Source organism: Balearica regulorum, chromosome 8 (assembly GCF_011004875.1).
Source record: "Balearica regulorum gibbericeps isolate bBalReg1 chromosome 8, bBalReg1.pri, whole genome shotgun sequence".
Taxonomy (NCBI): domain Eukaryota; kingdom Metazoa; phylum Chordata; class Aves; order Gruiformes; family Gruidae; genus Balearica; species Balearica regulorum.
The window spans coordinates 30,337,351-30,357,160 of record NC_046191.1 but is presented as its reverse complement, the minus strand read 5'-3'; the positions used below and the strand labels follow the sequence as shown (position 1 = coordinate 30,357,160).

Genomic DNA, 19,810 nt, shown 5'->3' with positions numbered 1-19,810 from the left:
AAAAGCAAACAATGTACAACAGTGTGGAAATGAGTGACTTAATTCCCCAGAAACATTAGACCACATCTTTTGACTAAGTTAAAGATTGCCTTTTCAAAAACCAGAAACTGCATGGTAAAATGCTGATTAACCTTAAATTAGGCTAGCAAGGATAGAATCTGATCTATAGACAACCAAACATCATAAAGGAGGTAGCTGCAATTCCAGATTTATCTAATAATTTGACAAAAGACAAATCCCCACAAGAGCCAAGATCTGTTGCCAATTTACAATGCTAACCTGAACACTAACAGTTTGTTTTTCTGTAACACTGCAAACAATTCCACCTTGTGCTGGGGAAATATGGAAGAGGAAAATAGTTGTATGGATTTATCTAGGATCGTAAAGGGCTTTGAGGAAATCCTAACTAAATGACATCCTATTTTATTGAATTGGTACCACAAAGCCTTCTATTCACCTGGAGTAAGAGGAGACAGACAATGTAAGCTATGTTGTAAGAGTAAAGCAGGCTTTTCAAGACTGGATTATGTACACTAATTTAAAAGCATGCTAAGATTAACAATGAGAGGGGAAGGGATTAATGCTGCCTTAGCTCCCTCAAAATGCAGATGGCTCTAAAACCAAAATACAGACAAGTGTTCTTTTGGACTGCTTCTGTAATGAAGTTCAACTGAGTGCTACTCCCCTGATTATAGCCAAGTTTAGTCCTCTTTTGTTCTGATTTTCATCATGTTGCTTAGAGGTTTTTCAACAGAAATGCAAAATGACAAGGAAAGTATTCACTCCCTTCTAAAACAGATCCAGCAACTAGAAAAAGTCAAAAAAGAAAAGGATTTCATTTTGTCACTTGCTTGCCCCATGAGTACTTGACTAATTTTTCCTGTTCAGAGGGTGAAACAACAACTCAGTGTTGACACAGTCAGGGAATAAGAGCCACTGCTAGTTATTTAAAGAGCCTTCCTCCCACTTAATACTGACATAGCCTTCTGAGACATCTCTCCTGCTGCCAGTACTTGTGGTGGTACCACTGGGATGCTCAGAGGATTGGCCAGTAAATTGTCAGCTGGTTTTACCTGAAGGCTACTCTAGCCTCTATTACTGCTTCTGCCTTTGGGTGCCACCTCCCCCCAGTGCTTAATTTACTCCATTTACTATATATATATTCTGAGGGAGGAAGGAAGAGGGAAAGGGCTGGAAATTCCCAGTGGGAGGTCTAACATTGTGGCTCACTCAGCAGTTCGTTTCCTCTCCCTCTGTAAAGTACAGGTTAGTTCCTAAATTGCATCCATCTACAACATCAGGTTTTGTGGGTTGTACTGTGGATAGTAACATGCTTTTCTATAGAGCCAAGGAGTACAGCACATCACAAATTGGGAGGATGCATCAATATTACCATGCCTCTTGGGCACTGATAGGAGTTTTTACACCTGCAGCAATGGTAGCAACGACTAGTAGAAATGCACAGAAAGTGCCATTCAGGTTGATACACGTTACTGCTGATACATGATGTGCGTGAACAAGACAAAAATCTGACTAAGTCATACAAAGCAGAGAAATCAAACCATTCCTGTAGCTCATAGGAATATTCAAGAGCCCATAGGAGGAATGGTATCTGTACTCTGCTATCACCATCAATCAAAGAATGGGGAAATTAATGAAGTGGAAGATGATTTAACCTAAACTAGAAAATAAGATCTCTGACAGGAAAATGTTAGCTGTATTCAGTTTCGTGGCTAGGTTTTTGCCAGTTACACCATACAGCTTGCTTTGAGGGAGGTATGTAAAACTGCTTCTTAACTTAGGAGTGTTGTTTTATGACATGTAAATTTTGAACTGAGATGGAGGCCAAAGTCTAACTGTGCCATCTAGAAGGGAATTTGCTTGCAGCATCCCTACATCCTCTGGTTTGAAAGGCCAAGAAAGGTCCCTTTTATCTTGTTAAACTAAGATTTTTTTTTTTCTGATTCAACAGAGTTCTACCTCATTCCTTCTTCCTCCCACTCCACAGAAAAAAATTCCCAGTTGTTGCTGGCCTAGATAGGTTGTCAGGACAGCTGACTGCTTGGATTACACAGGGCTATATTGTATCCCCCCCAAGAACCAGCCACATTAAGTGCTTCCTTTGGGATCAGGCCTCACTCCTGGGCTGATAACAGCACACCAGGTGCTGTCTTGCAGTTGGAAATTGCAAGACAACAGGCAGCCCTGCAAATGCTCCTCTCAAAATCACTCTCCCTCTTGAGCCTCTTACAGTACAAACCTCCTCCAAATCAGACAGCTGAGTAACCAAATGCATGGTGAACTTGAACTCAGTTCTTTTTGTCCAGTTACTGGAAACTGAAGCAGCTCTGGCTTTTGATAGCTTGGGAGAAGTTTTGCCAGTTACATTTCTACTATTTACAGCAGTTACCTATGGCAGTTCTGTATTTCAGTATTTTCAAAATAACTGTAGCTCTCTTCAGTGCAGTAGTTAGAAAGCAGAACATTTACCATCCCACATAGATACTGCTTCCAGCCAAGGGCTTCTCTATCTCATCCTTATGGAGACCTCTTATTTAGCACTACTGCAAGACAGTCAATCGCTGCCAGCTTCTTTAGATGCCATAAAACCCCTGCCTTTTAGGCCATTTCTCTATTGGAATTCCATGTTGTTGTGACGTGTTACTTAACTCTCCAATTTCTTTGAAAAAGTACCCTTGAGGTAAACTACAAGACATGCCTCAGCTCAAGAGCTGCTATTCAGCAAGTAATGGAGCATCCAGAAGTAGATACGATTAACTTCAGATTGAAAGCTGCTGTACCATGTAGGCTTCACATGGGTCTTTCAGCTTAGAAGGACTTTATAGCATCAGAAGCTAATTAATATTTGAAAGTTATTTGAAGGGCCTTTAGAATTAATGACATGTTTCCTGCTCATCTACATCATTGCCAGAAACAGTCTTCCCATTGCTTTCAAGCTACTTTAAGCACTTAAACCCAATATAACTATCTGCTGCATGGGCTGCCTAGAAGAACTTCATGGATAGGTTATAGAACCAAGCAGATGCCAAAACTGTCAAAAACAGTGAGGGAAGTGAGGCAAGGAAAGATGTTTATATGGACATATTGCTTTGAGTTCTAAGTCTCTTAAAATCAAATATAAACCATACAAGCATAACAATGTTAATTTTTTAATAAAGCCTGCACGGTCAGTCCCTGAAAAACGGAACCAAGACCTGAAATTTAGAAACCTGGAAGCACCCAGCACATTTAAGCTCCTCTAGCAAGGGTGCTGAAGCTCCTGCATTAAGCATCAGCAAAGATTCTGGGACAAACACCCCTTAAGGTCATGCTCTCATCATGAACAGTAGATTGCCTGTGCCCCCCAAAAAGGAAAACATCTAAAGCATCCACAAAGACCAAGTGAAGAACCCAAGAAGGTGAACAGCAAATGAATCAATAACTGAAATACAAAAGATGAGAGCCTGGAGAATATACAGCAGAGACCTGCATAGAGTACAAATCTTTTTTTTTTTTTCCTCACTAAAAAGACCAGTAAATTAAACATGCAGGGTCACACCTCAGGTTCTGAAGCTGGAAAAGCTGAGTAATGGCAAACGTCAAACTGCCATGATCAAATACACCAAGCAGAATCAGCCCTCAAAAGGACTGACTAATCTAGGTTGGCATGTTCTCTTGTTAGTAAGATCAAATGTGACTGTTCAGTAAAACATCTATATTGAGAATTGGATCCAACTGAAATGCAGCAGCAGATTACTAGTGTAAGAACTTAATTCCTAATGACTAGAGAAACTCAACTAACAGATTTATTCACAGAACTGAGAGTCTTTTAGCAGAAATAGTGGTCAAATAATTCATGTGGTTATCCAACTTTAAGTTCACACCTAGTTCAGCTTGAAGGACAGCCAGCCTTTTCCTTTAGCTGTCAGTCTCACCAACTCAACGACCGCAATGAAGAGCTGCTGTTGATGGGCACTGGGTTATAATCAGCTTTTCATTCAAGGCGTACACGTGTAGCATGGTAGAAAGCCATTAAAGCCAAGAACTCAACAAGCACTTAAGTAAAATATGTTAAAAACCCGCACCCATATTTTCTAGATCAATTTACAACCCTCTCTATCTTAGAAAAAAATTAATTCAAGTATTCTTACTTGGAAAATCCCTGGTGAATCTTTTGAAAATTATGTATTCTGAGTCCTGTTGGCAGATTATTTATAACGGACTTCATACTACTGATACTGCTACTGTTGGCCCCATTAAGGGGAAGTCACCTTAGACACAATAGATGCATGCTATAGCGGCAGGGCTGAAACTAAATGACTCATGCAATTAAAATATATGGAATCTAATGATTTTATGTCTAAAGAAAGGGCAGGGCTTCCTAAATAATGACAGGTACAATATAATTATGGAGAAACTGACAGTCTTGGCTTTGTTCTTAATACATGAAGGTGGCTGCTGTAATCTAAGACAAATACATAAAAAGCGGGTCATTCCTTTAAAGTGGGGATGAAAAATATTCAGGTCTGGGTGTGTGGGTCTCAACCCAGTTTTAGTGGGCACTTTGCCAATGTTATGAAAGCAGTATATCACGTAAGGGTGGTACCCTACTTTCAAGGAAAAAATACAACTGGAAAAATCAGCATGTGCAAAAAAAGGTACAACCTGGGCAGGGGGAAAAGAGGAAGGAGAACTGAGAGCACACTGGTAGAGCATAGAAGAACACTATGGTCTATATGAGTATTATTTATGTTTAGAGGGAAGTGGCATCCACACAGGCTCAGACCACCAGAACTCCACCTCTATAAAGAGGTTAGCATTATCTTGACAACTTGAATGAGGACACGTAGCCCTTACATTCATCATTAGAGACTTATGAAAAGAAACACTTCAAATAACTCCTTACCCTAATTAAGATTCATAAACTGAGCCTTCTGCAGCTGTTGAGATTCATCTCCTGTTTTTGTCTGGAGATTTGGGGTGGGGATCATTGTGGAGAACACAGACCCTGGCAGACATGAATGCTAACTGCGCAGCTGTCTTCAGAGGCACGCTGCTGAAAGGACTCAGCATTCCTCCTCTGAGATCAAGCTCGAGATGCGCAGTCGTATTTTTTCAGATTTAAAATTGCATGAGTGCTAACACACAAAGTTGAGAGCGAACACAAGTCATCCAGTGATGTTCCTGTTTTTACACGGGAGGCAGTCGGGAAACAGCAGCATGAATATCTCATCCCAAACAGTAAAGTATTCTAAATCTAGATAATTGCTCTCTGGAGGTTGACATGTTCTCCAGACTTGTGACAAGATGCAATGATATTTTTCCAATGAGGATATGAATTCTAGTAAGACTTATTTCCAAACCCTCTAGCAGGTAACCATCTAGCCTGCTCTGATGCCTACAACTAAACAGTAAGATCCACAATTTTTGCCAAAACTCTTTGTAATCTAAGGAGAAAAGAGAAAGACCCTGTATCAGACCCCAGGCTTTTGCTGAGGCCGTACCCATTTTGTGGGCAACTACCTTCACTAGTGCGAATCATGCTGTGCCCTTCACCAGCAGTAAATGCTTATTCTCACATGCATTAAATTCACAGCCTACAGAACATTCTCAGTCAGGGCATGCTAATATTATGACTTGATACTACATGGGATATTTTTGTAGCACTTGATATCTAGAGTGCCTCACAGTTTTGATATTTTATTCTCTTGGCAGTCCTACAGAGTAGGGTAAAATTTGTACTATGCAGAAGAAGGTCTAAAGCAAAGACACAAAATCATTTGCTAAATATCAGACTGGAAGCTATGGCAGAGCAGGACTCAAACTGGTGTCATCAGCCATCTTTCCTAAAGTGCAATACTTAAAGAGCTTTCATTACAAAATCCTTACAATATCTAACTAATGAACAACCTTTCACTAGACATGGAACACTTTGAAAACCACCTACTGTTTCAACTACTGATGTTCTCTAAACAAACTCCTACGCTTCCTCACACTAATGAAGTAGGATTAAAACAAGTAGCTTAAAGTTCAAGCATCAAAAAAAAGGGAAGAAAATCTTTCACAGGGCAAAGAATAATAGCCTCTACACTCAAACTTGGAAAAGAAAGCATGTTCCTCTGGAAAGGGTGTTGGTTTAATAGTTCTACTAGAGACCTGTTACATAAGCCATCTTGTGTACTCATGCCTCACACATCTGTACAATAAAACACTGTCTTCCTTTTATAAACTTACTACCCTACCAGTGGGAAAAAAAATAAATTAGACTAAATAGTTAACTACTACAGAAAATAGTTTTCTTAACTGCAGGGATTTTTACTCATGCCAGTAACTAATTTTTTAATGTTTAAACAAAGCAGGTACCTTCATGGGGAGAAACTATTTTTTTTTTTCCAATTCCTGCATGTCTGTATTCCTGGTTTTAGAGCCAACATCCTTCCTCTGTCAGCAGAGGCAAGGAATTTGGGAACAAATTGCTTCCCTAAGAGCAGAGAGAGTCAGATAGAAAGATACTGTGCATCACCTGTCTCATATTCAGAACAGATACAGCTCCAAATGAAAATACAAGCAGCTCAGTAAGAATGCTAAATACTCATAGAAATAGTTCTTCCTAATTCCTAATGGTTCTTCCAGCACCAATTTCCTGGACATTCAATTCTGTTTCCCTTTAAGCCTCAGAGAACCTCATTTCACACCGTATTCACCACAGAATGAGACTTGTTCTCACCACGCAGGTTCACTATCTCATTTCTAAAAGCACAAGAGCAATCCCAGGAAGGGTAACCTTCAGCTTGGTGATAGGAAGCACTGTACCAGAGCAGTTTATACACTATAGCTTGCTTCTCTATTAACAAACCAAGATGCTGCTTCTAGAATAGCTTTCATGGTTTCAAAAATTACAAGCCCACCTCCCTGTAGGCTCAGGGGGTGGAGCACAAGAGGTAACTGTGATGAAGAGTGTTTTCATCCTTCTGTAAGAGGATGTAACGGATGGGTGGATGTAACAAAGCCAGATGCCAAGGCCTGAGACGCACTTAAGATCTCTACTTCGTAACAAATTAGGAAAGTGCAGGGGAGAGAAAAAGAACAGCTACAGCATACCACAAGTCGTGCCTTTGCTTTTACATGATAGTACGCAAGACAGGAAGTCTTTGTTGTATTTTAATCAGATTTTTCTATCTTCTTTCTAGTAGTCTGTTTTAGGACTGATTAATATGTTTTTTTTTAAAGTGGCCTTTCACTGACTAGTATTAAAGGGAATGCTAAGTGACTTTCAGAAAAACACAAACTCATCCCAACTCAGTGTAACAACTACCCTATTGCTGAGAAGTCAATGATGAAAACCACAGTAGTGTCAGGTTATCTTATTTTTTTGTAATTGCATGCCTAAACCCTAAACACGAGGTCTGGGACATCTTTGCAGAGATCCTGTGTCCCAGCCAACAACCCAACTGAACAAATGCTTACTGCAATTCACTCGTTTGTATTGCTCTACTGCTAAACAACCAAAGACAGTATACTAAAGTTCTCCATCTGTTGCTAATTCACTGTAGCTTCAGCCTCTTTATAGATGTTTGATAGATAACATTCAGCAAAGCACAGTGCTTATAGCTCCCATTTCAAGGCAAGTCAAACAATTAACACAAACACTAATCTTCTTTCAGACCTATTACCATGCCACAAGTGTTTTGAAATACAGACTAGAACCACAACAAACACATGTTTCTCTAACGGCTAACAGGATGAGACTAGACTGCCTGACTGAACATTCAGCCTGCAGACAGCTTTTCTGTGTTTGTTTATGCAAAAGTTAAGTCTAAACATCTCCATAAAACAAGCAAGTATTACTGCCATTTTACAGAAGAGAAGTGACCAGAAGCAATAAGAAGTCTCTTAATTTGAGGGCTCAGATTACCTAATAGAAAAATCAGATTTAATGTCTTTTCATGCACGAAAGGTTGCCTGCATGCTTATACATAAACAAGCTGGAAAACATCTTTTACTGGCAGATGAAGTTATCTAGGACAAAGCCCAACAGAAACAAAACAACTAAAAAGGAAGCAGTTCAGGTCTACAAGCAAAATAAACATGTAGTCCCTTAAATTTTAAGATAGCTACATCTGCCTTTTGATATGTGGATCTTGCCTGCTTTCATAAATCAAGTTACTTAAAACACTCTTCACTGTAACACAGTAATGTTGGGGGGGGGGAAGCCCTCCATTTTTCCTAACAAAAACTTTTTAGCCATGGATAAATTAAGTCAAAGCCTTGTAGCACCCTCTCGTGGTAGGCTAGGAAATCATATTTTCCATATGCAGCTGCAATTGATCATCTTACCCTCTTAATAACTCACACAGCCTTCTGTGTGCTGCCCAGGCTCCTCAGCTAACATGGTAATTCTGCCCAGCATGAGGCTGGGCTCTTTCATACTTGCCTGCTCCTCGCTGACAATGCGGTGCGTGTTTCAAAGCATGCTTCCCTGCTCCAACACAACAAGGTGAGCTTTGTGTGGAGAGGGGAAGGCTGAAGAAAGCAGAAAAGCTGTCTAAGATGGTCCTCCTAGTCAAGTGCTGTTCTTGTTCAGGAACAAAATAACTTACTGCCAATGCCTCACACATATCAGCTGCAGTGTAGTTCTGTAACAGAAATCAGGCTAGTAATCAGCACCTGGGGATACCATTCCCCCATGTGTAAAGCAACAAGACTAGCACAGCTCACCCAAGTCTAAACAACCTATAATTATGTTGCCCTAAGGCATGCCAGTTTCCATAGCCCACAAGGCAAGTGAGTATAATGCCAGGGCTAAGTCCATCCACCTGTGGCTGAGCAGGTACCCAGAGGCCAGCTGAGCATCATTCTAGAGCTAGGCTGCACCAGAAGCAGTTATATACTTTGCCACCAACCTCTAAAATGAGAAAAACTTTATTTAGCAGAAACACCAACAAGGCAAACAGAAAAAGTCATTGCACCTCTACTACCATGGTGCAAGCTTGTGTATGGATTGAAAGACACATACCAAGTGTCTTATTCAAATCTAGCTTGACCATTTGACAAAAAAAAAAAAATAGATGGAAGCTATACAGACTTATTCACATTAAAATAAAAATTAAAACTTCCGTACAAGACTACTGACAAGCTTAGCTCCGACAGACTTAAGCTTATGGCCTATTTCAACTTCTCAAAGCATATCTGTATTTCTAACTAGGTGCTAAAGTGCAGGAATAACCACACAATTAAGTGATTCTGATTTAGAGGGCAGTGCCCTCTTCAAACATTTTACCCCTAAAGAAGTTAAATATATTTAATTATGGTGACCTAAAAACAGAAAATGAAAAACTTTTCTGACAAAACAGATTTAGTATTGTTATGACAACAGCAATAATTAAACCTGCTAGATTTCTGTTTCACAGGATAGCTATGGAAGGCTAGCCAAACCATCACTTGAGCATCTACTGATTTTTGCACGTCAATCCTAAGCTATCTAATGCACCTCTGGAAGAAAAAATTGTGGAAAGTGGGCTAGTTGTTCTTCTATAGTTCGTATCAATACTCAAATCTATAAGATTACTCAAAAAAAAACAGATCTCAGTTTCTTCTAACATGAAAAATCAGCTCCTTCCTCACAGCTATGTTGCAAACTTAATATCCATATTTTTTTTGAGATCCCGAAGAAAAAAAACTAAATGTAACTTGAAATACTTAGTACCACAAGACACTATATACCATTTTCCTATTTGTTCTAAGGATCTTCTCTGGACAAAGCCTTTTTAATCTGATAAGGTACCTCTGCTTTCTCTGTTTAGTCTTAGGATTTCAAAGAAAGCAAGCCATAAATCAAAGTTAAGTAAAACCAACAAATATAATCTTGAATAACAAGCATACAATTCATAATTAGTGGAAAAGTATTTTTGCTGTGCTTCACTGGGTAATTGGGCCAGAGCATGGGTTTCACACTGGTATCAATTACAAAAGCACTGATCATCCCTCCCCAAGCTGTATACATTTTTCTGCCTCAAAAAAAAAGAAGACAAAACCTACCAAAAAACCCACTCATCTTCCTAGCCAGGAGAAAGTATGAGAATTCTCCAGGGCCTGCAGAGAGCTGGCTCTCACTATGTATATATGTTACTGCCACAAATGGTAAAGCTCATGGTGGCTCACTTGATGCCAATCCAGTCGGGGGAAAAAAGCAGGTTTGAAAACAAACTAAAGTGATCAAAGAAACAACTTTCAGAGCATCTGTTCAAGGTCTTGCCTATACTACAGCCTTTATGCTTTGATCAAGGTGCCGTTCTAAAAGTAACTTTACCGAGACTCAACTCCGCTACTATCAACAGTATTCTAAAGAGCACATGTAGGACATTCAGCAATTTAAAGTTCAAGTTTTAAGAACTTGCTATTTTAACTTTAATATCTTAAATTTGAGCCCGAGAGATGCCAACTATTAAACTGATTTTATTTGCCAGTTTATAGATTTAAAAAATTTACAGGAGAAAAGGAAACACAAATCAGCTCTCAGACAAAGGACGCTGTTTCCCCTTCACTTGTACCGAAGTGAACGGTGGACACAAAGAAAGCTTTACAATTAAAACGTGCATTCTAAGACAAAACTGCATTAAACACAAGCAGCGAGTAAGCCCACGCTTAAACAATCCAGCTCAGGTCAGTATAAGCTTGAGTTCTGCTGCACGCAGTGACTTAATGGAGGAAGGAAGCTATGCCACTAACTATTTCAAAAGAGTTTCAAGGTTATTCAGATCTCTAAGAAGAGTCCATTTCACTCTTCCTAGATGACATAACTTGTATCAATTTTTAAATAGTTTGCATAAACAGACTTTTTTTTAATTCTGAAACAGTCACCATAGTTTCATTAATTGGCAAATTCTGACAGATTAGATTGCTGGACCGAAAATAACACTTCAAAATTATTTCTTTTTAAATCCCTTCAAGGCTAATCTAAATCTTTCCAGTTTTCTTCTATTATTAAGTAAATTCCAGGGATACTAGTATAGCCGTATCTTGTCTCTACTTCTGCTCTTGGCTTTTCTAAGCAGCAACACAAAATTTATATTCTCATCAGTTGCACAGCCTCCCACAGGTTTCTGAATAGCAGCAGTAAAACTGAACAGTCATGTTAACTGCATGACACTGCTGGTTAGCAAAAGGAACCCTGAGCAGCAAAGGCTTTGAAATAACCTTGAGAAACTGAGCTGACCCTGTAAGCTAAGGAAGACCTCATCATATTAATTTACACTCCAGCTTGGGTTTGAAGGGTTATCTTTACAATCCAGGGGCTACAAAATTAGAATGTACAAATGTTTTTGTTTTTTGTCTAGAAAACAGATCTGTGTTCTGTAAACACCTTTCAGACCCCTGATGTTTAGTGTAAATGTAATACCAATCAACTTAGATATGACAATATTTAAACAAGCTTCTACGCTAGGCCATGTTGGTGTGCACACAGATTTGTGATAAAGAAGCATTTCTTCACTTTGCAATTCCTATATGTTTTTGTGTGTCTACTGTACAGGCACACTGTTCTCTACAGTCAACTTTTCAAAAAATTATTGGTCTAACTGGACACGGAATCTGAAAAACACACTACCACTCTAACAGCCAATATTAAATTCCTTTCTTTCAACCAGAAGTAAGCCTGACACCTGTTTCAAAATTAGCCATGGTGCTGAGGACACTTAACCTGCAACGAAAGTGCTTATTGGTATCTTAGGCCAACTCACTGGAAATCCCACATGCAAACTCTAAAGGGTGTACATGTGTATTCACTATTCCATTGTACTTTACTTCTGGTAAGAAGGGAACAGGAGGAGGAGATCCTGTGGGTGGGTTTTTCCTTCCCAAAATGAACGGTCCTTCAAATTAACATTCAGTTGTGCTCCAGGAGCTCGGAACTCCTCATCTTTTTGTGCCTGGTACCAATCATCAACTATGTGGGGAAACCCCCCAACTGGTATGCTGCCCGTTACAGGGACCTCGGTCAGTAATCCTATTCTAACTTAACGTAGATCAGTTTAGAAGGCCCACCTGTCTCATTCAGCAAGTATTAAGTATACCCAAGATTGTACTTTAAAAGCATTATCTCTGAAGCTGAACAACCTAAATAAAATCTCCAGTGTACTTAAATGCACTATTAGGGAGAAGCTGTAAAATCGTATTTTACCTTTTTCTCTTTTTTCCAGTCTTTGCTCATTCCTGTTCTTTCCTCTCCAGCATTATCTGTCTTTATGGAGATACTCTTCTCCATAGTTTTTCATCCTATATACCCTAGTTGAGATGTCAACAAACCGGAACAAGACACACGCTTGATGCTTTGTTGTTGGGATTATTATAGGAGAAAGGAAGGAGAAATAGACTGGGAGGTGCAAAGGGTCACAAATCCAGAATGTTCTCATCCTCCTATCTTCTAATTTCATTCCTAATTTGACCCAACAGCCGCAGGAGATGGTTCCTATGCCTTTGCCATATATAGCTTATAACAAGAAGAAGCTGCTTCAGTTTCACTTTCGTATTAAATAATAAAACCAAATCACCAACAGAAAGCAAAATCCAAACCAGTAACATGATCAAATTAAAGGATGAGGGGATGCAGAACTGCCCTATAGAAAATGAGGTTTCCTTCACAGAAGGACATTTTCTTACATAACTGTAGTCCCAATTCTCACATCACTACTGTCATAGAATACTTTCCAATCAATGTAAGTGAAGCTCCAAGTTTATTAACACATGTAATTATTTTTAATGGAAGTATCATAGTAAGACTAAGATCCTAAGGACAATGTTCGGACAGGAGGGACAGGAAAAGAGGAAAGGAATTTCTTGAAAAAGTTCAGTCTTAAAAGAAATACATTTAAATGGCCTTTAGAGAGCACCAGAAGATTGAAATGAAACCAATTCAATTCTTAGTGAAATACTGCTGTGCATCTTTTTCTCCCCCTCAAAAAAGGCAAAGTTATTTTTGAACTGGCTTTTTTTTTCCAATTCCTGTGCTGATTTAGCTGTTACTGAAAGTTGATTTATACATAGTTGCAGATCAGCAATCGTACTGGGAGATGCGCATGTCTTTACAGAAAGACCACAAAGCACATGAAACTTCCTAAGCAGATATGGGTAATATAACTAAGCTTTGTTGTTGTGGTTAACAGTGTTACCAACAGGAAGCCTCAATGGTTTTATAACAGTGGCTTATTCTAGAGAGAATAATCTCTATGCATAATACCAAGATCAGCCTTTAAAATAAAGTATTTCATAACCACAAAACCAGAGAAATGTCAGGGTTGATACAGTAACGGTGAGAGAACCATTACTTCAGACCCAGCAAGTCAACTGTGTTACCCCACTCAGCACAAGCTTTTGTTCCTTTCCTGCTGTGGTGAGGGAATGAGAGACTGCTGGTGGTCCAAACAACTATGAGAAATATTTCTTTACCAGTAAATAATTTTTCTGAATCCTGTTAAGAAGAAACCTGTATGCTTACTTTGCAGATTCACCTGCAAAGCCACTCGAGGGGCCGTTCACACTATAGCTACCATGCTTTGTGTCATTCATAATTACATACTGTTGAAAGAACTAACTATTTGTTTGGCAAGCAGTGATTTAGGATATCAGATTCTGAAACAGTTATAATGTAGGTGAGGCTTCAGTCTGTGGTCATCCATCCTTGGCTTTTGGAAATACAACCAGGTGAAAATGAACTCGTTCAGTCACTAAACAAATCCTAGCTGTCTTAATAACTTCCACACACATCCCTACTGGAATAAGTATAAACTGCTGTTTCTTGTTTTATATTAGTTGGATTTTAACATAGTTTCTTATGAGTGTGAATCAGTCAGCTGTCAGCAGTATTTAGAAGACAGTTTATGGATAATAAGTATACTGGAAACATTAAGTTGTGACAACTAAGAGAAATGGGTTAGAATAAATCATGCTAACGATCATCTAGTTTTATCTATAAAACAAAGATCTAAAAAGTATGATTTGACTTCAGCAAGGACCGGCCTGCTTTAAGAACAAACAAACATGACATATGCTGAAGTGGGTCACAGAATAGGTCACTTCTCCTGAACACCAGTGGAAACATGATTTCAAGCCCGCTGTCCCAGAATCTGTAATTAGTACCAGCCATAAAATATTCCTGAAGCCAACCTACTACAGCATCTCTAGGAGATAACCCAACTATCTTCCAACTCTAATTATGTGAGCTGTCAGTCCCGCTAGATTAAAAAAGATGATTTAAGCCACTTGTGACAATTTGCTTTTGTGTCCAATAGCTCACATGTTCACTTTCCACCGATTTGTTCACTTGGCCATGTCCCTATTTCCAAAAAAAAAATCCCACAAATTTTTTTTTTTGCAAAACATTGCACTTGCAAGCAATAGCAAGTTTGTGAAATATTGCTAGAACAACTTGTACCACACCATCTGCTACATGTGGAGAACTGAGAAATCAGAGATCTGTCTGGGCTTTAAAATTTGTTTTTTAAGTTAGTTCTGACTAACATCTTTTTGAAGTAACTTCATTTCAGCCTTACCTTCTGCAGACTATGTTCCCCCGTCTATGTGAAAAGTAGATAGGAAATATACGTACGCCAGGAATTGTAACAGATTGGTAGTCTGTATTACATTGTCCCTTCCATCAAGTTGGTAGAGTCCTCTCATTTGTGAAATATAGTATGCTAAAATCGCAACTTAAGACAATGTATAAAAAATGAGTATTGAATGCGACTGAATCTGCAGGAATAATTTAGATATCGTGGAGAATGATGCAATAGAGAACACGCCTATAATTTCATGTTCTACAGGAGATGTTCCTCTAGACGCTTAGCTGAACGATCCTTTATTCCCCAAATAATTAGTTAAGAGTTATTTATACATTATGGTCCCACAAGATTTCTGATTTACAGTACAAAGAGTCAGGCACTGAATACAGTGATTATATTCCATCTGCACGGGGCATTTACTGACAGGAAAGTCTGCGGGCAAGTAGCTCTGGCCCAAGCTTGCTGCATTTCACTGGGATGAAAAATAAAGGACATTTTAGGCGGCTCACAAAGTACAGTTGTTAAACTGACCCTATTTTCTCTCCTTCTTTCCATTTTCCTGCATACAGCCCTTCAGTTTCACTGAATTTCAAAAGGATAGTGTTATTTATGCTTCTTCCTATTTTAGAATGTTTTTATCATGTGGCATAGCACTCCAACTGCCTTAGGGGAGCTTTAATGATAATTTTATTTTTAAAAGTATAGGCTTATCTTGCCTGACCTTGATGCACATAGTAAAAGGTTGTTAAACTCCTCCTCTAGAAAACAAAACAGGGAACAAATGTCCTGCGCGTGCTGGATCAAAAGCTCAAGTGTGGCAGAGCCTTCCGCCACCCCAAAATATATCACCAAGGCAACTGTAGCAGTATTGCAAACAGGTATCGCAAAGGCTTCCTAGTCAGGATTTAAATAATCTGATTTTCCTGCAGTATGTTTTCTACAACACTCAGCAAGTCTTTTCGGAGATGAAAAGCATGCTAACACCATTCCAAAGAATATCTTGGTACAGTAGGCAGTTATCGCTGCTCTTCAGAAAGAAAATTAGAGCATGTCACTCTTCAAAGGTCATACAAGGAGCCGAGTAGAGCCCATGCAACTTGGAAGTTGTTGGTTGTCATCAGTAGTACCCCTTCCCTCAAACAAACTACTGAAAGGAGAAGGAGATAACCTACTTCCCTGCTCTCTCCTCTGTTCTTTCTCTGAAAGGGAAAGCAAGCTCATCCTGTAATGGCACCAAGAACTACTTATCTTTCCTGGTTGCACTGAGCTGTAAGAATTTTATCGTAACTAGTGTTCACTACAGCTTCTCCCTCTTGAGGTGCTGTCCCTGTGGTACTAGTTAGTTCTGATGCAGCATACACGGGAACACCGGCGTTTGAATAATCCTCCTGTTTACATTCTTCCTTTCTAGTACATTACTAGCAACCAACATGCTTGATGATCCATCGCTTGCTTTTATTGGTCACAGATTACATGCTAAGAATGCTGGCAACGGGACACTTTGAAGGGCTAATTGCAAAAGGCTGCAAAATCCATGATTATCTTGTGCATCTTGGAGAACTCTGCTCTCACAGCGAACAAATCACATCAGTATATCAGCTTGCTTAGGACTTTTCTGCTCAACTATACAGCAGTGCTCACAGAATTCAATACTACAGTGACCTGAAGCGGCCAGGAGTCTAGGTATCTGTTCTCATGATAGAATAGTGGGATGCCACAATACAGATTTCCCTGTTCTTTCCATAAAGCAGAAAACATCTTCAAATTCCTCCCTTCTTCCATCCTGAAGTAGGTAGTGCCTGTATACCTGTAGTGCTTCTAGTGTTCACTCACGTCTAGTAAAATGTACATAGACTCAGGGAACAACTTAACACGGCTGATGTATTCCCCAAGATGGGATGGGAGTTTGAAGTCTGCCCTGGAACTCTCAAAAACTGGACTGCCAAAAACCCCTATTCCTTTTACATAATCTAAAAGAGCAAAAAGCTGTATCTTATTTTCAATAGACACATCTTCCTTTGCAGTCTGCAAACAACAGAAACAACAAAAACCTAAGTAAAATGATATTCATTAGCTTACTGCTGAAGCAGATAACCTAAGCAACATAAATAGTAATTATTTTAAAAGATACAATTGCTGTTATCAAAGAGAAAGGTTCTTTTCATATGCCACCAAACAGTTCTATTCAGAGCGTGTTAGCTTTCCAGGCTCATTCTTGTTTCCTGGTCTACGGAAGACAGAGTAGAGCACATAATTTGTCTATTTAGTGTGCATGCATGCTTAAGAAAGCTTTTTCTCTCCATTTCCCTGCCACTACATGTAAATAATTCTCTCTACCTTCTACCTTTAAAATTTAGTAGAGCAGAGGGAGGAGCTAGAAGGATTTGTTCAGGATGCTGAACTAAATTACTACTAAAACACACAGCACTAAATGAAAAGATGCACTTGAGTCAGTCTTAACTGTGTTACTCTGAAGTAACTACACACCCCCACGTGCTGCACCATACTTCCCACAAACGTCCTTTCTGTCTTTGCCTTGTGAGGGCAAGAACCAAATAGTCCTTTTGGTACCAAAACATGAAAAGACAGACAGTTTGTCATAGGCAGGAGTGCTCTTGCCTGCTAAGTCACACTTAGCAGTCTATACAGCAATTATGCTCTGCTGCTAAAGACCTAGACTTCAGCGTACTGAAAGCAGTGGGGTATGTGCGTAACTTCTGAGATCCGCTCCTAATGTTGCAAATTTACAGTACTAGTCTATTTTATAGCAATTTTTTTCTGCCCAAGTGCCTTTTAGAGTACAAAAATACAAAGACGAGAGTAAAACATGAAGTTGATGATAGTATGGTTGAAAGATGCAATAAAATAGTTATCTTTGGTTTTAATCATAGTAATAGCAGGTCAGGTGTTTCAGCAAGCACAGAGTTCTGTTTGGGTTTTAAAGTTGATACTGCTCCCTGAACTCAAAAGCTGTGGTAACACTAAAATTTTTAAGAACCAGATTTAGTACTGCGCTCTTGTTTTGATAGATACTTACGTGTCAGCAGTCACAGCAGATGATATTTACATTTAGACTGCTGGTTGTGTGTTCCTTAATCTCTTTGCCTATGCTCATTCTATTGAGCAAAAGAAAATATGTATTGTCAGAAGCAGCCTTGCTTCTATAAACACTGACGTCTCTCTCCACCGAAAGCCAAACCAGCCAAGCTCTCCATAGTAGATTCAGTTCTTTAGGATGAGACATGCATCCATGCATCTATTCTCAATACACTTTAGGAAGGCAGACAGGTTTCAGTTTATCATACCTTCCAAAACTTGTGCATTACATTAAGATGTTGCCAACTAGATAAAATAAACTAAAAAAAAAACAACCCATAGTTAAAAAGGGGGATTTGAAGTTGTGGGATCCTCCTAAGAGAGATTACAGAAACTAATCACGTTGCATTAAACATTTCCGGTATCAGTTTACAGCAATAAGAATAGAAGTGGACAGGCAAAAACTTCAACTGAGAATCAGATGGCAGCTTATAATACCCCAGCCAAAACAGAATCGTTTGCTCTGCCAGGAGCTGTATAGCAACAGAGACTTATAGATCTAGAAGGGCAGGTTATAAGCACCTCAGTAAACAGAAAAGACAAAGCACATGTAACGTTTACCTTTGTAAACAAATCCAGAGCTAGGAACCGCTGCAGTGACAGCTACCAAACACTGCACGTTCTGATTCCCGGTGATGCCACCTCGCTCCCGCTGTGGATGGCGGGGAGTCGCTGCCCCCAGCTCGGGCGGGGTGGGGGGGGGAGTTTCTGCAGCCCCGAGCTCGCTGCCAGGCTCCGGGCTGGGCCGAGGCAAGCATCCCCCGGGACGTGGCAGCAGCGGCTGCCCGGCTCTCCCCGCTGCCAGAGGCGCCTCTCCTCACCCCGGCAATTCCCGCAACTCTCCCCTCCCCCAATTAAACCAACAACAACAAAAGAGGGAGGAGAGGAAGGGCGATCTTGTCCCTTTCCCCCGAGCCCCCCCCCCAATCCGGGCCGCTGGCGGGGGGTCGAGCGCAACCGGGCGCCCCCCTCGCCCCGGCCCCTCCCGCCCGGCGCCGCGGCCCCGGGCCCGGCCCCTCACCATGCTGGGTGAAGATATTGAAGCCTCCCTCGGCGGTGCGCCCGGTCGCCTCCCGCCGGCGGCCCGCCGGCCTGGCCGCGCTGCTTCCCCGCAGTCCCCGCGGCGGCTGCTGCTGCTGAGGCGGCGACTGGTGCTGGAGCCCGGCGCCCGGCTCCCCGACGCGGCCCACCTGCTGCCCCATCGCCGCGCTCCCGGCCGCGGCCCGCGCTCACATGCCGCCGCTCCCCGGCCCGGCAGGCGGAACTCTCGCTCCTCCCCCCGGCGCGGCCCGGCGGCTCCCGCCCGCCTCGCCGCCCCCGCCGGCCCCCGCGGCGCTCCGGCCTGGGACTCACGGACTCGCCCCCTCAGCCCCCGCCGCCATCTTAAACCACAGAGCGCCGGGAGAGAGGGGACAGAGCGGCTCCCGTAGCCACCTCCGGTCCTCCGAGGGAGGCCGCCCACCCCGCGCCCGGCGCACACAGCCACACACAGTGACACACGCAGGTCACGCAGGCGGCGTGGCCGTGGCGGGGACAGGCATGGAATCACAGACTGGTTTGGGTGGGCACGGACCTCGCAGCCCATCTAGTCCCACCCCCCTGCCATGGGCAGGGACACCCTCCACTAGCCCAGGTTGCCCAAAGCCCCATCCAACCTGGCCTTGAACACTGCCAGGGAGCCAGGGGCAGCCACGGCTTCTCTGGGCAACCTGTGCCAGGGCCTCAGCACCCTCACAGGGAAGAATTTTCTCCTTGTTCTAATCTAAATCTACCCTCTTTTAGTTTAGAGCCATTCCCCCTTGTCCTGTCACTCCCTGCCCTTGTCACCAGTCCCTCTCCAGCTTTCCTGGAGCCCCTTTAGGGACTGGAAGGTGCTCTAAGGTCTCCCTGGAGCCTTCTCTTCCCCAGGTTGAACAACTCCACCTCTCTCAGCCTGTCTCCATAGCAGAGGTGCTCCAGCCCTCTGAGCATCTTCGTGGCCTCCTCTGGACTCGCTCCAACAGCTCCATGTCCTAGTCCTGGGGACCCCAGAGCTGGACACAATACTGCAGGGGGGTCTCACCAGAGTGGAGCAGAGGGTCACCCCCCTTGACCTGCTGGTCATGCTGCTGGTGATGCAGCTGGTCATGCTGCTGGTGAGGCTTTCTGGGCTGCAAGTG

At 41.5% G+C, this 19,810-nt stretch overlaps 1 protein-coding gene across 2 annotated transcripts in view; it reads right to left on the bottom strand.

Annotated features, from left to right (window-relative positions):
- Positions 1-18,993, bottom strand: part of ABL2 (ABL proto-oncogene 2, non-receptor tyrosine kinase) — a 47,995-nt gene extending 29,002 nt beyond the window's left edge. Inside the window, exon 1 of one of the 2 annotated variants that reach the window (XM_075760419.1) lies at positions 18,673-18,993. In XM_075760419.1, coding sequence (XP_075616534.1) covers positions 18,673-18,853 — 181 coding nt within the window. In that variant the 5' untranslated portion in view covers positions 18,854-18,993. The remainder of the gene's footprint in view (positions 1-18,672) is intronic. The other variant, XM_075760421.1, reaches the window with a different exon arrangement.
- Between the last annotated feature and the right edge of the window lie 817 nt (positions 18,994-19,810).